The sequence below is a fragment of the Beta vulgaris genome, chromosome 4, assembly GCF_026745355.1.
Source record: "Beta vulgaris subsp. vulgaris cultivar EL10 chromosome 4, EL10.2, whole genome shotgun sequence".
NCBI classification, from domain to species: Eukaryota; Viridiplantae; Streptophyta; class Magnoliopsida; order Caryophyllales; family Amaranthaceae; genus Beta; species Beta vulgaris.
Window position 1 is genome coordinate 64,638,415 of NC_079205.1, and position 17,541 is coordinate 64,655,955.

General features: G+C 32.5%; 1 protein-coding gene across 1 annotated transcript; it reads left to right on the plus strand.

Annotated features, from left to right (window-relative positions):
• The first annotated feature begins 12,699 nt into the window (after window positions 1-12,699).
• Window positions 12,700-17,305, plus strand: LOC104889956 (AP2-like ethylene-responsive transcription factor PLT2). Its single transcript, XM_048643827.2, has 9 exons — window positions 12,700-12,833; window positions 13,160-13,407; window positions 13,905-14,385; window positions 14,718-14,800; window positions 15,060-15,068; window positions 15,374-15,462; window positions 15,577-15,650; window positions 16,075-16,202; window positions 16,318-17,305. Exons 2-9 carry the CDS (start codon window positions 13,248-13,250, stop codon window positions 17,109-17,111), a joined length of 1,818 nt encoding a protein of 605 aa, XP_048499784.2. The 5' UTR covers window positions 12,700-12,833; window positions 13,160-13,247; the 3' UTR covers window positions 17,112-17,305.
• Window positions 17,306-17,541: the final 236 nt, after the last annotated feature.

Sequence of the window (17,541 nt, forward strand, 5' to 3'; positions counted from 1 at the left end):
GCTTAAGAAAAGCCTTTATGGTCTTAAGCAAGCTTCAAGACAGTGGAATCTTGAGCTTACTAAGTTTCTAAAAGGGAAGGGTTTTCATCAATCCAAGAGAGATTACTCCCTGTTCTGCAAGAATACAGATGGAAAAATCTGTATCATACTTGTGTATGTGGATGACTTACTCATCACAGGTGATGATATACTAGGCATTGATGCCTTGAAGGAAGCCTTGAATCTTGAATTCACCACCAAAGACCTGGGAGAGATGAGATTCTTCCTTGGTCTTGAAGTATGCAGATCTGGTCAAGGGACCTTATTGAATCAAAGGAAATACATCACTGAACTAGTGAGAGATACAGGTATGGAGACTTGCAAAGAATGGTCTTCACCTTTTCCCCAACATGTGAAGCTTTCCACAGATGAAGGAGAACTTATGCAAGATCCAGAGACATATAGAAGAGTCATTGGCAAACTCTTGTACCTCAATATGAGCAGACCTGACATCTCATATTCTGTTCAACAACTTAGCCAATTCATGGGACAACCTAGAGTTGCTCACTGGAATGCTGCTGTTCATGTTATAAGGTATCTTAAAGGTACTAAAGATTGGGGTCTTTTCTATCCCTCCAGTGGAGAATGTAAGCTTACAGCTTACTGTGATGCAGACTGGGGTGCTTGCTCTTTTAGTGCCAGATCACTCACAGGCTGGTGTATATTCCTAGCTAATTGCTTGGTTTCTTGGAAAACCAAGAAACAGAAGACAGTATCAAAGTCTTCTACAGAATCTGAGTACAGATGTATGTCTCAGACCACATCTGAGTTGGTATGGATGGATGGGGTCCTTGAGGACCTTTTATGTCATATACCTAAGCCTATTCCCTTATATTGTGATAACATCTCTGCTCATTATCTTGCTCACAATCCTGTATTCCATGAGAGGACTAAACACCTCAAAGTTGACTGTCACTATGTAAGGGAGCACCTTGATGCAGGGTTCTTGTCTACTGCTTACATCAGATCTGCTTCTCAAATTGCAGATATCATGACTAAGTCTTTATCTGCTCAACAACATCACCTTCTCTGTGTCAAGTTGGGACTTGTTTCTGCTCACCAAGTCCAACTTGAAGGGGGGGTAAAGAAATATACAGCCTATGGGAGCTGTACACCTCAACCACTCACAGCTCATCCAAATCATGAGCACACTGATACTGATCCACCTGGGATCATGGACCAACTTTAGACAGCTGTAATAATACTTTGTCTGTTAGTGAAGTCATGTATAGCCGTTATTCTCTAGGTCTTTTGTAAGATGTATAGATATATATAGATAGAGCTGTAAAGAGATAGAGGTAAGAAAGTAAGGGGCGCAGCCTTTCATTGAAATAGAGAGAAAACTTGGGAAGTTAAAACCCAAGACACAAATTTTCTTGTGTTTGTTACAGAAAGTTCATTATTTTCTTCATATGTGCTACATTGCTAATGCTAATATAATGACCTATCGTTTTTTCTAAGTTGCTGTGTTACGTCTTGAAATCTGTGCATATCTGTACTTCAACCAATGACGTGGCTGCGCTACTAGACACGAGCAGCTCACGTGCTGCTCGACATTATGCTTGATAGTAGAGAAACCACAATTCTTGACCAGTAATCAAGACGCCGAAATGGTTGCTTCATCTTTTGGTAATATATGATATATGCTTCTTGCACATGGCCATTGTATGTTGTAGAATACAGATCTTTCTCAACCTGGAATTTTGTAGAAATCCATAGGTTACTCACTGAGAATTGCTTTAATTTCTCCCAATCTGATCGATTAATCATTGCAGACACTTACTCCTAGCTGATCTCCTGAATGTCCTTATTTATTCATTCTAGTGCTGCACAGAATTTCTAACCTTCTTGTTTTTCTTTTTCCCAGCTTGTTTTTAAAATATGATTAAGCTTCAAGTTATATCTTGACTGATTAGATCTAGTTATTGAGCAGGTTTTTGGCCAACCCGTTATTGACCCGCTATATCTATGGATCGGCTCCGATTGGCCTGTTAAAAATGTGACCTGCTAGGCTGCTATGAAACACAGACCACAGAAACATGATGAGCATAATGCATATGTAATACTGATGCATATTATCTTTTGTTCTCTTTTTCAGCAGGAATTTACTATGTTTTGTTAGTTTGAAAGTTCAGTTGACAGGTTCAGCAGTTGGTTTACGGCTCTGTCAGTCTTGCCATCAGATAAAGGCTATGTGGGAGTATATATGTTGCTATGCTTGTCTCTTGATTCTTGAAACAGCAGTAGCATATTGCCATATTTGATGCCATGATTTTAGTTACTACTTTGCGGCATAATACGAGGCCCTTATAAATGGGTCGGGTCCTGGCGGGTCTGGGTCGGGTCCAGGACCCATTGCTATCCCTATACGAGGGTCCTCTATTTTTTTTCTTGTCTTACATTCATTGTCGCAGATGCTGAGGAGTAACAATTTGTTTTGGCATTGGTCTCAATATCCTAAATTATAACTTGGGTGCATCTAACACCACCAACTATGACTAGTAGCCTAAAAACTACCAACTACAAAGTGGGGTGCAGTCTGTACCACCAACTACGGGTGGAGTGCAGTATGTACTCTGTACCATAAAAATCCACCATCTTCGGCAACAAATTAGGCTTCCGGCCTCATTTACGTTACGGAATGCATCCCACTGATAATTGGTGGCGTTTAGGTTACTAGTCGTAATTGGTGGTGTTGGGTGCACTCGAGTTATAGCTTAGGGTGTTGAGGCCAATTTATCATATACTAGGGAGTGATAAGTTTGGGATGATATGTAAAAGATAATCTAACTCCTTATGTAAGTATTGTACACTAAACTAGGACATTGTCGTTTGACCTCTAATTCTAAGGACACCCAAACGTGAAAGTAAGACTGTAACACCCATGGAATCTTAAAAGAACATAGTCTTTTGGTCTCTAATTCTAAAGACATCCGAGCATATAATAGACAAATAGTAACCTTAAGAATAGGTATTACTAAAACATTTACCCATAAACTTATAAAGAAAGTAAATATCATATCCTAACCTATATAACCTTGTAACTCTAGCATGTACTACCTATCAAATCTTAAGATAACTTTACCTTTTTAAAGGACTTCCTGTCCACATCTTATTTAGTTAGTCTGAATTCCTAACTACCCGTTTGATTAGATGTCGTAAATGGTGATAATGGTAAATGCCTTAATATTAAGTGTTTTATTTTAAGTATCTTATGGTGTTTAGACTTGCACTCCTACAAATGAAATGTTTTTAGTTAGGAATTTATCTTGCCGTATAGAATTAACCTAGCCTTATCCTAACCTTAAAAATAGGTATGAAAATAGAATTCAATTTCTAAGTCTAAATTCTTACCAAGTAGAGACATAGTTTCTTCATAAACTATTACGTTTTAGAAACCTTCCTTCTCTCTCCTCTGGATTATCGTGATGACCTTATGCGAGAGCAATCCAAAAGAAATTTATCTTACCACAAGTTCTCAAAAGAAAGCGAAAAAAATAAAAATCCCTTGCGTTTCCTCCCACCCATAAACCTTCCTTCTCTCTCCTCTGGATTATCGTAATGATATTTCTTTAATTTCCATGATGCCCTCATATTAGTCATATGTTGAGCATATATTCAAAGTTTGTCCATCCCATTGCACCAAGTTCCCATATATAAGCTATAAAGTTAAAACACTATAACTAGTAATTTTTCGTTTAAAAAATCCTTAATCTTACTTTATGGTGCATTAATATTTGAACTTTGTAAAGTTTGCGCCAAGAATAAGTTTGATTTTTGCACCAAATTATACTTTCTGAAAGTTAGAAGGTAGATTTTTATGTTGAGTGGCTTATAACATCGAGATTTAAAACATTCATCAATAATCATGATGCATGCCATCTCAAAAATCTCAAAGAAACAACACCACAGATACAAAATGTATATTGTGTTTATACGTATTAATTAGCATGCATGGAGAAAAGTAATAGGTTTATCAACTTCTAATCCTAATATACGACTTAATCTTCCATCTGATCTTTTGTGGAGATCATTGATGACTATTAGAGCCTTTAATTTCAGTTTGCTTCATAAAGAAATGATATTCTGATATTTGATGTTTTTGTGTAATCAATTTGAGGTTGATGCATACATGCCTCCACTTCTTTCATAAGTTAATTTAATAAAACATTGCAAGTTATATATGAAATGCTCATTAAAAGACTTAAGCCCTCAACTTGTAAGTTGTAATATATTTATAAAATGTTTTACATCTAACCACCAACCAAATAACATACTTATGATTTTCACTAAACAATAAATTTCATAGAAATGAGTAATTGTTAAGCATAAGATTTAAAATGGTAGATGCTCACCGATAAAAACTTATGTAACTCCTTCTGTCCCATAATATAGTGTCTGCATTTCTTTTTGGGTATTTTAAAATATTGTGCCTATGGGTTATGCTATACGCAGCCCTTAGGGCTGTATATAAGACATAAATACATTACTTAAAATAGAATTTATTTGTAAATTTATGACAAAAATTTGCATTAATCTATGTAATAAATGATTAGTTAATGCTTGTTTTTTTTTCCATTTTTAGCTTCTTATATGCAGTCCTTAGGGCTGCATTTAGCTTTTTCTTTTTTTTTTATCAATTTGTTTGGAACTAAATTATCCTTCATTTCTACATAATTTTTCACAATATCCCTACCTTTTTTTAAAAATATATGCTCCTATTTATTGTTTTGCACCATTCCAAGTAACATTAATTGCTCTTTCATTTTATTTTAAAGGAAAATGAAGAAGAAAAAAAAAGCTAGTTCCAAGACAAAAGTACCCAACAATTACTTAAATACTTCCTCAGTTCTGTTTTAAATGAAACGTTTGCTTTTGTACTAATCCAACACGCTTCTTTAATCATTAATATTTTTAGTTGTGCACACATAAAAAATATAAAAAAGTTATGATTTGATAATATGCATCGAGACGAATCTAACAAAATACCTAACTATGTATGTTATTTTTATATAATGGCGATAAATTGGAGTCAGAATTGATCGATGAATAGTGTCATTTCAGCCAATATTGATTTAAAACAGAAAGGAGAAAATATATGTTTTTGGGAAATTTTAAAACTCTTTCCAAATTTTCTTAATTCTTGAGAAAAATAGGAGGTGAACACTATATTATGGATGAAAGAAGTACATATAAATCAATAAATCATAAAATCATATGTTGCATGAGATCACGAAATAGTTTAAAACTAATATGAGATTGGATATGGACGTTTTTTCAATCAAAATGGCAGCTTATTATTACCGATTCCACATAAAACGCAATAATCTTAACCTACATTATCCTTTCTAATTAATATACCTTGTATGTAATTTCTTATCATATTCTTTCCTAATTATAAGAAGCTAATCATAAACCAAGTTAAGGTTGTCTAGGCTTTAGTGGTAATGAAAGAATCTTCCAATACTTCGAGGTTGGAGTTCTATTTGCATTAAGAACACTTCGGGAGAAGGAATCCCCTTATTGTTCCGATGCCCTATTTTCAAAGTATCTTCCACTAAAATCCTAAACTGAATTAACCTACGAAAGATTCCAATCTAATATAACTATTCATCTTACTAAAAAAAAGAACTGATCATAAGACATTGGACGTGCCTTGCAAATTGCATGAAACATGCTAAAGTAGTAGTCAAACTTTAGTTTCTTGTATCCTTTGACAGAAATCATAGCAGACACTCCTTATTGGCTTGGATAGGTTGCAGAAAACCAAACTCTTCTAAATTGCCTGACACGTGTCACCCAATTTCATGATTATAATTTTTCTTCTCCTAAAAACAACAAAATATTAGGTTAATCCCCTTTTTAATTTTATAAAGTAATTAAAATTTAAGAAAAAAATAGTCAAATGACCAAGTAAAGTGAATTTATTTAACTAGACTGAAATTTTATCTCTACACAATTTCCCAAAACCAGAGAATTACAGAGAGAGAGGAGAATTTTAATTAGTTACTTAATGATACTTAATATTAGTACTAAATATGGCTTTTTAATTAAGCTTAAGTATGACTAACAATGTGAAAATATTGAATTTTTTTAGGGTTAATAATTTGAAAGGTAAAAAAATGAAGTAGAGAGAGAAAGAAGAGAGCGAAAGAGGAGGAATGTTGCCTCCCTAAAGAGGTGCAAATCAGTCAAACAAGCCTTAAACTTTTTTTATTTTAATACAAGTAAAAGTATTACGACTTACAACAATTATACATGCTTATAGTTTCTTCCTGCAAGATTTTGGTGATATCTGTGCATTTCAGAGCAGAGAAGCTGGCACCAGGTCAATTTTTCCTCTTTTATTCTTCCTTTTTATACTCCTGCATCTACAATAGTATAATAGAGTAAGATATGCAAACTCGAGTCGGGTTAACCTAATAACCTGTGCGAGGTTTTGATCTGATTATGACACCTTCTTCTTACTTAATATATATAAAAAAATATTAACATGAATCCATGATGATGATTTTAGTAATATTTCTTCCGTTTTAAAATACATGTAACACTTCTCTCTTTTTTATATCAGAGCTTTTTTGGAAAGTGTTTTATTAATTTTAAAAACGGAGGAAGTATAATTTTTATATCTTATTTACTTAATTAGGAAATTCAAATGTTTTTTTCTTTGAATATAATATAATATAAATTTCTTTATAATGAGAGAAGATGGATATTATAAAAGATATATATGATTGAGAGAGGGAAGTAATTAAGTAACTAATCTATTATGTTTTTGGGAATATTATGTGTTTCTCACACTAAAATTAAATATTATATTCATTGCTTTTTTTTTTGTTGTTTCATTTACATGGGAAGAAATATCTTTGAATTTACAGAGCAAAATGCATACGTTTATATTTATATTTATATTTTCTTTCACGTAAATATACTAAAAATTAATGGTTAATATAGTTTTTTTTTAAAAATGAGTAAGTACAATGAGGTAGACGAGATTTATCATTAGATTCCAAGTACTATCCACATTACTAACTAAATTAATGACATCCACAAATGATTGGTAATAGTAAATGAATAGAAGTAGTCTATGTAAGTTGATATTACCAAATAAGAATTGCTTTCGTTATTTTGCTTGCATGGTTTTGTCAAATGTTTATTCTGATGCATCTATTCTAAATGAATTTGTTAGTAACTATGAACTTTACAACATTACTTATAACTTATAAGTAGAATAACAGCAGATTCATGCATCATGGGATAGTAAAATAAGGCAATTCTTAGAATTATGTCAGATTTCTGACACGAATTTTCAGAATCAGTATACCATTACGACCCTAAAATTATGGGTTCTTTTTCTTTGTTCAATTTGCGGCAGCTTATAAAGACAGTGTTTATACTTATACTTATTTATAGGTTAATAATTATACTTTCTCCGTTTCATAATACTCGCTACATTTTTCATTGTGGAAAAGTTCACATTACTTCCTACATTTTCTTTTTGGGCAATAAACTCTCTGTATCTCTCTCCTCTCACCTTAGTCCCCTTTTTTTTACTCTCTACCTCTCTCTTCTTCAAAAATTGCCTAAGAATTTGTGAATTGAGAAGTATAACGAGTAATATAAAACAGAGGAAGTATGTTGCATGTTATTGTTGCATGCATGATGCATGTAATGTTCTGATAAAAAGTGTGGTTTAAGAATTAATTAAGAAAGCTAGTATATAAACATATCTATTATATAGCTAGGTAATTAAGTATACAAGTACTCTATACAAAGCTTCCACGCCGATAGCTAGGAATTCTACTTAGGGAAAGAACATTATTATCAGTTTGATCAGAAGATCAGAATAAGAAAAAGTGCTACATATAAAATAAAGGATAAAAAAGCATCAAATAATTAATTAGCAAAATGTTAATTGATACTTTATATGTAATAAATGGTACAGTGTTGCACTGTCATATAGTGCAATTAGTACTCCATATATAATTTATTAGGGATGTGTATCTCATGGTGTTAGAGATATATTTTCCGATACTGATTATATCTCATATCTCTAACACATGCAAATATAAGTGCTTTATAAGGTTGTGTATAAATTTGACTTCCATATTTAATTTACATCAGGTTATTGATCTTAGCTCGAGAAAAATAATAATTAGTAAAATACTTTGTAGCTAAATTAGTTTTCACTCTACACTACATTAACTTGAACACTTACTAAAATAAAAACACACTTAAGAAATAAGTTTTTGTCAGGTTATCTAGGTTATCTAGGTTATTCTAATAGACAACTATATGTGATATGAGATAGTGAAGTATTTATATAGTAATTTTTATGATAAATTGATGTGAAGTAAGATAGTCAATAATCCAAAAGGTAAAGTAAGTTATAATAAAAAATATATACGTATGAGTCTATTATTAATATAATAAATTATGTAAACTATCATGAAAAGGAGAAAGTAATAAATAATTTTCGTTATTGATTTCTCTAAATACTTACCTTGTATTATATTCTACCATTTTGAGACTTAACAATAATCTGAGACTGTATAATAATACACTGAGTATATATATAGTAGTATCCCTTTTCATAATCGTAGGTCACATTCGACTTTAACTTTGACTTGCATGTAATAGGTGAAGATAAAAGTAAATGGATTTTAACTAGCTAGTATACTTTTCTAAATATGACCATTTAATAGCTATAGTTGCTATCTAGAGTTGATATACATATAAGGTTTACAAAAACTAAACTAGCATATTGTTTTGACACACGCACATATAGCCCATGAAGGTGACATGATATTTTCTCCATGCATGAGATCCACAAATAAAGATCATCTTAGAACTTAGATTTAGACCACTGGCAGGTACACTCATTTAGATCAATATATTGATGAGAGGAAGGAGTCATATTAATTAGATGGATTGAGGCGTAGAATAACCGACCAATTAGTGTTTACTGAAAGTGGTAGGATGTTTAGTTGTGAACATATTGACTCAAATCATACACAAGATGTTTATCTTTTCTTTCCTAACAAAGAAACTTGTATCACTGGTGTTTAGTTATTGCTTTTGATAATGTTGTGTGGTCTTATGTTAACCGTAGAGGCAATAAGGTAGCTCATGAATTAGCTCATAAAGCTTATTCGTCGGAGGTGGGTGAGACTGTCTGGAATGCTGATTTCCCTAACTTTGTTGTTATTGGTGCTCGTTTCGATCTAGTAAAGAAAACTTGTATTTAATTGATTATATACTGAATTTTCTACTCTTTTGATATATTATTCTTTATATTATTAATATTCTAAACATTAGATTGATTTGAATTATTTATAATATATAATCAAATAAATCAAACCATGACAAACATTAAATAATTGACATAGTATTTTTGATATACTCATATAATTTGCATATTTAATTTTGAAAAACAATGGATATAGCTAGTATCTACATTAGGATAGTGAGACAATGAGGCAATGACATATGATACAGTTATTGTACATTGTCTCTAAGGCGTGGTAAGAGGTTATGGAAGAGTTTATAGTTTGTAGGAGACATGCATGCATTGGATTCTTAGTAATAATAATTAATTAACATAATAATATTCTTAAATTAAGTACTTATAACTTAACTAGATTAAATTAATCAAGTTTTTCACCTTTGACGATCGCGGATTTCGATTAAGCAGTCAACAGATTTCCTACTTGGGAAACAAAAAATGAAATCCTTTGAACTTTCTTAATATCTTTCTTTTTTTAATCTAATTATTTAGTACTTTTAATTATAATCTTAATTAATTTTTTCAAATCATTTTTCCTAAAGAGGGGAACAATGCATGGCTGTGTTGTTTTAAATAAGAGTAAATCTTACTCCTTTTTTTGCAGTTCTTTCAATATTTAATATGTCGGGACTTTTTTTAAAATTTTGTTTATAAATATATTACGTCCGTACGCACACATCTTTAACCCATGCAAAGAACTCGGGGATCTACAATTTTGGCCTTTGGTGTGGGTGCCTATTAAGAGATCTCCTAATGGCTATTTAGTCTAAAGTATTTATTAACATTCTACCTAGCTTATAAACCCGATTTCTTCTCTTCATTAATGCATGTTGTTTTAACTAAATTTTGTGTTTTGCATTGCTTGTTTGCTTTCGCCATAATATATTATCTGATTATTTGTGGCTGTCAGCTAACTTAGTCGATAAATTTTTATGAGATAGTAACCAAATTTGGAGATCAAATCTTGTATCCACATCGCGCGCTATCCTCTTTTGAATTTAGCAATTACTAATACGGATTAGCTAGGGAACTATCATGATGTGTAGATCTTAGTATGAATATGTGTGTGAAGTGATTTTGTCATAATGTGACTATGTGAGTATGTATATGTATATATATAATGATCGTTGTGTGTAATTTAAAATACTAAGTAAATAATATATATCAATATATTTGTTGCATTAATATCAAACGAAATGAATTGATCACTCCGATAAAACTATATTTGTTTCTAAGTACTAAGTAGTACTTATAATTTCTATAATTTCTCAAAATTGAAATTGTTTATGAAAAAAATGTGCAAGCTAAGAAGTCTAAAATATGCTTACAATCAATGAATACGTACGTATCAATAGGTCTTATGTATCAGGTTTATAGTATAATCATTTCTTGAGAGTGAAAGATAGCCTAGTGCACGTGGTTAGAGTTTTCATTCTGATTTTAAGAGATCTTGGGATCGATTCTCACAATAGGCAAGTAAGGATCCCCATTATTTCTCGAGATTCTTTTTTATGATTTAAGATTATTAAACCTTGTTATTTATTTTTTGTGATGTTCTTTTTTCCCCAAATAAGTTGTAATGAACACTAGCTTAATGGAACATTAAAAAGGTAATAAGTATACTTTTTCGTCTTGCATTTGCCCAATGAATTTAGAGGATAGATAGAAGAAGGCAAAACAAAAAAAAAAATAACAAGAATGATAATAACAAAATTTGCTAGATCTTTTGGGAGAGAAAGTCGGTTACTTTGCGTAGACAGTTGTTGAGATAGGGCTTAAGAAGAGAGAGAGAGGATTTGCAGAGAGTGGGGAATGCTGGGCTTTGGGGTGTCATTTATTACACACTACGAGGTCGAGAGTTCCAACACTTGATCAAGTGGCTTCTTCATTCTTACCACTACTAATAGACTACTACTACTTTACTACTACTACTACTAAGTAGTACTATTACTAATCTATCATGGGAGAAAGGTTATTAGAACAAAAAAAACAAGACAATAAGATTATATGCATATGTTATTAGATATTTTTTCTTAATCTTTCTATGATTTAGCCTAAATATACCTCCTTCGTATCAACATAATTACACCGTTTGCATTTTCATGTTTGCCAAGACGTTTTTTTAACGTTAATATCTCTAGTTATATAAGTAGAAAATATAAAAAAAATTGATATTTGGTGAACATAAATAAAAACACAGTGTCACTTATTTAACAATAGAAAAAAAGACACGAAGTGATGCTTCTTGTGGAGTTCTACTTCCTATGAAGTAGAGGAATAAATATTATAACTTCACATGATAATTTGTACTCTTATAAATTTCTTATGTTCAATCAAATGGCCACTTATAGATAATACTTTTTCTTTTTCGCAAAGATTTACTCACGTGTACTTTTTATTTTTGTTATGTGACACTTTAAGCATTAATATATCTAACAATGTACATGTAAAAATTATAAAAATTGATATTTTGAACGCTATATATTAAGACGAATCAAATAACATTACACGTGATCATATTTTTCCTTATGTATGAAATACAAATGATAGTCTTAAGTGGTGAAATTTCACAATTTCAAAATACAAAGTGTAAGAATAAATTATGAAACGGACGGGCCGGAGTATAAGATATCTTCACTTTTTTGGACAGCTAAGTTGAAGTCCTTTGCATGTAGAGGAGGAGGGAATCGAGGATCCCTCTTACAAAGATTGAGACTCAATCCCATAACTTCTAAGATCGAAGATACGCTAATACAACCACTAGACTTGATAGAGTATAGTTCTAATCCCGGGGCCTCAACCATCAGCTTAGGCTTTTGGTTGAGTTGGTCCTTTGACATAGTATCAAGAGCCAGCGTGGTAAAAAGGTCACATGTTTGAATCTCATCCACCCCTCCTTTCTCAGTGGAATATTTAACGCCAGGTATAAGGACAGCATGTGCTGCATCCACAGTTCAAGCCCAAAGCGCTCTTGCGTGAAGAGGCGTGATAGAGTATAAATCTATTCCTAGACCTCAACCATCAGCTTAAACTTTTGGTTGAGTTGGTCCTTTGACACCTAGTGCTGAGGTAGATATCTTTACTTATAAGGTAATATTATCACGTAAAAAGAAATACAAATAAAATATTCAAGTATCTTAAGATAAATACAAGTAGAAGTTTACATAGAGGAAGTTGGAGTTTTGCAGTTGGAATAGCAGGTTTTGTCTTAACACCAAAAAAAAAAAGGTTTGAGGTGGACCTAAACGTTGATCAGTAGCAAGACACGAGTGTGTTTTAATTTTTAATTACTTTCTACTAAATCCATTGGAGATATACTATATACTATATATATATATATGCATCAGTTTTAAGATCACACTACTACCCATCTTCTTAAGAGAGAGAAAGAAAGAAAGATCAAAACTTTGGAATGTGGAGTATCCAGAACTACTTAGACCACCAAAAAAAGGGCAAAAATTTTGAGGATTACAAGCTAGTTGTAGCTAATACAAATATATTGTTATTGGTAATAAAACCCTTTTTGTTCTTGAAACTTATCAACACTTTAATTAGATCATCCATGGATTTATGTGTTGGTCTCTCTCTTTCTTAAGCATATTTAGTAGCATGCATCTCTTTCATTACTTCTCTTTTTCTCCTCTCCTAACCTCTTTCTCTCTCTTAATTAGCTCACTAATCTAGAGAGAGAAAGTGAGTTAGTGGAGAGGTGCAAACCCTAATTTCTTTTTTTTCATTTTTTTGATAATTAATCTTTGAAACTCATATACATATATTATGATTGTAATTTTATTTTTTTTACATTTTATGTGACTTTGTTGATTTGTGATGCAGGTGGGTTTTAGTTTATTTTGCTGATGAGTGAGCTCAAGAAATCAGTTTATTACATAGTATAATCTTTATTGTAGTGGAGAAGAAATATATGGGCTCAATGAATTCAAACAATTGGTTGTCTTTTCCTCTTTCTCCTACACATCCTTCACTTCAATCACATCTTCAAACCAATGATTCACAACCTCATCAACAATTCTCCTTGGGTCTTGTATCTGACCACATTGACAACCCCTTTGGTCAAGCGCAAGGTAATACTTCCTTCGTTTTTTTTTACTTGTAATACTTTAACTAATCAGCTCAAGTATGTTATATTGAGCATAATTTCTATCATATGTTTTGTATTATACTTCCTCTGTTTCAAAATAATCAGTTACCAGTTTCTCAAATTTCTTTAGAATTATTTGAGCTTTTCATGGTTACTTCTATTACAAACTCCCTCTAATTTTTTTTATATTACTTTGTGTTATTTGCATAGTCTTCAATGTATAATTAATCAAAGAAAATTAAATATTTTCAAAATACAGTGTGAAGCGAATCTAACAAGATGCTAATTTTCTTCATATAGTAAATGATAAAGCACAAAATGTAGAAAATGATACAAATCAAAGAAAGTATAAGTTTTCACATACAAAATCCACTATACCATCTTTACAAACATGTTTAAATTTGCTAAAAATGACAATTATTTTTGATTGAATCTCAATGTTTATTCACTAACTAACTCTATGTATGCATATAATCTCAGAATGGAACTTGCTCAATCCACAAGGGCCAAATGAAGTACCCAAAATAGCAGATTTCTTAGGAGTAGGGAATTCAGAAACTCATCATTCACCAGACCTTACAGCGTTCAGTGACATGAGCCAAGGTGGTGAATCAGATTATCTTTTCTCCGGCAACGGCGGCGGCTTAATGGCGGTGCAAAACACCGTAGCAGCAGCTACTAATAGTAGCCAATATGATCAATACCAAGAGAACTCTAATAATTGCTTGCAATCTTTGACTCTATCAATGGGAAGTAGTGGACAACAGCCTCAACAACAGCAACAACCACCTTCAAGCACTAATAATTGTGAGACTAGTGGTGACAATAATAGCACCGCTAGTGTCGCCGCCTCTACTGCCGCCACTGTCACCACCGCGATTACTCCTGTGGTTGAAGCCACCCCTAGGAGAACCTTGGATACTTTTGGCCAAAGGACTTCTATTTATAGAGGTGTTACAAGGTAAATTTATACATCCCTTATTATCATTACATACACGTACGTACACTATCTTTTGTATTGGTCTATAGTTATAGTACTTCCATCTGTTCTGAAATATATGAAACGCTTCTGTATTTTATGTGAGAGCTTCTTCACTACTATAAAAAAGGGTAAACATAACTGTTAAATACGACTTTACATAACAGTTTTGAGGTAGGTGTTATCCAAGTCAGTGTAATGTAAAGTAAACATAACGAATGCTTATATTATATACGTACTTGTTTTGTTATATTTTTGTGTTTTTGTAGTATAATTGATGTTGAGGATTGAGTAGTATAACAATGGTGGTGTAGGCATAGGTGGACAGGAAGATATGAAGCTCATCTTTGGGATAATAGTTGTAGAAGGGAAGGACAGTCAAGGAAGGGTCGTCAAGGTGATTTTTCTTCTTAGTGTTTCTTTTAAGTTGTATTATGCCTTCATTACAAGTTTTTATTGTCTTAATCCGGATTTTTTTAAGTACAAATGGTTAATAATGTATTGATTTTTACTCAAATTTAAAGTGTTCTTAGTTATTAGTGTTAAACATTAATAATAGATTGTTACTAACTCCCTTCTTTACGTATGTTTTCATGTCGGAAACACCATGCATGCCGGGCTATTTTTGATCTGTCTCATCTTTGACATTCCTACAGTGTATCTTGGTAAGTAGATATTGCATATAATGAAGTAATGAACTACTCTCTTCGTCCAATAATATAGTTTAACGTGAACTAGTATTTTGGACGGAATTATCAAGAGTTAATATTATGCTATCTTTTTTTCAAAGTTTGATATTACTACCTCCGTTTCATATTATTTGCAACTATTAGACATTTTTTACTCACACTTTATGTCAAATCGTTGCAAATAATTTGAAACGGATGTAGTATTTTTTTCGCCTTTTTTTCATTGTATCTTTACTACAAATTAATTGATGTATAATAACGTTAGGTCGTGATTGTTACAGGAGGGTATGATAAGGAAGAGAAGGCCGCTAGGTCTTATGATTTAGCTGCAATCAAGTATTGGGGAACTTCAACTACTACAAATTTTCCAGTTGAGTTTATAACTTTCATTGATTGTTAATTCTTGCTATTATGGATTAATGCAGGCATGAAAACTCAAGCTTTATTTTTCTTTGTTGATCAATAATATGTATGGATCATATAGATAAGCAACTATGAGAAAGAAATAGAAGACATGAAACACATGACTAGACAAGAATTTGTAGCAGCTATTAGAAGGTATGTAAAGTAGTCAAATTTATGATTTTTTGCTTTAAAAAGAAAAAAAAAAACTCAATATACTTCCTCCGTTCCGAATTAAATGCAACAAATTCACTTTTACGCATGCCAATACATTATTGTGACCAGAAATATCTATAATTACACGTAAGTTAAAATTATAAAAATTACGTTTTATGAAAGTACGTCACGAGACGAATTTAACAAGATACCACTTGATTATGTTTTTCATTATGTATAAATCACAAATCTTAGTCAAAGTGAAAAGTGTGAATAGTGAAAAAGTGAAATTTGCATTTAATTCGAAACAGAGGAAGTATTTGTTTTATCAAGGTTTCTCTTTATTGATTCTTTTGGATATTATACATTTACTCAACTTTCCTCAATATTGATTATCTATATATATACTTTATTGTTGTTTTAGGAAGAGTAGTGGATTCTCTAGAGGTGCATCAATTTATCGTGGTGTAACAAGACACCATCAACATGGGAGATGGCAAGCAAGAATTGGAAGGGTGGCAGGAAACAAGGATCTCTACTTAGGAACATTTAGTAAGTAAATAACTTAAAACGCCACAACTTGCTTTGTAACTTATTGTATTTCCATGCATGCACACGAATATTTATCAGACTTTACCAATTAAGCTAACTGGTATGTGCCCCATAGGCACAGAGGAAGAGGCTGCAGAAGCTTATGATATCGCGGCTATCAAGTTTAGAGGCCTTAATGCTGTGACAAATTTTGACATGAGCCGGTATGATGTTAAAGCCATCCTAGAGAGCAACACTCTTCCCATAGGAGGAGGGGCGGCGAAGCGCCTTAAGGAAGCTCAAGCTATAGAATCCTCTAGGAAGAGGGAAGAAATGCTTGCCCTAAGCAATAGTAGCTACCCATATGGAGCTAGTAGCTCGAGCTCGACTCGATATGGAGCCCATCAACAAGCAACAAATCATGCATACCCTTTGTTACCATACCACCATCAAGACCATCAACCACAACCTTTGCTAACCCTACAAAATAACCATGGTCAAGAAAGCAATATTTCCCTATCACATTACTCTCAAGAGGCTCAATTCCTTCAGTTGTACCAACAATCAAGTTACTCAAACCCTAGTAGCATGTACAACAATTACCTCCAAACTAACCCTAGTTTGCTTCATGGGTTCATGAACATGGGCTCAAACTCTTGTGGTGTTATTGATACTAACAATACTAATGGAAGTTCAAGTGGGAGTTATAGTGGTGGAGGGTACCTTGGTGGTGGGGCTGGGATCAATGCCATGGGTGCCGCCTCGACAACGAGCAATGCGGTGGTTTCCGGTGAACCGGAGCCACTTGCATTGGTGAAGGTGGACTATGATATGCCTTCTGCTGGTGGTGGTGGAGGAAGTTATGAGGGGTGGTCAACTGAGACGGTTCAAGGACCTAATAATGGGGTTTTTACAATGTGGAATGACTAATTATATTAATGATCATGTTAAAAGATGTTTTTGCATGAGATTGAGGGGAAAATATCAAAGGAGTTAGAGTTATTACTACATCTTTAATTAGTTGCTTTATTTTACTTTTTCTTTTTGTTTTTAAACTTGGAATTAAGAGGATGATCAATAGGTTCATTCTAAATGGGAAAGTTAAGTGAGGGATTATGGTTCAATTGTCAATTTTGCAACTCATAAATTACTTCGATAATTGAACGTCTCTCAACATATGATCTTTCATTTTACTCTTTCTTACCTTTACTTCTAAGAGATAATAAGTATGCTAAAGCACTTTACATAGATTTTTTTATATTGGAAATGTCCAAATTGTTGTATTGGCGGATGATCTTGAATAAGATAACGAGTTAATTTCTCCCTATAATAATATATATACTACTATATCGTATTTTAA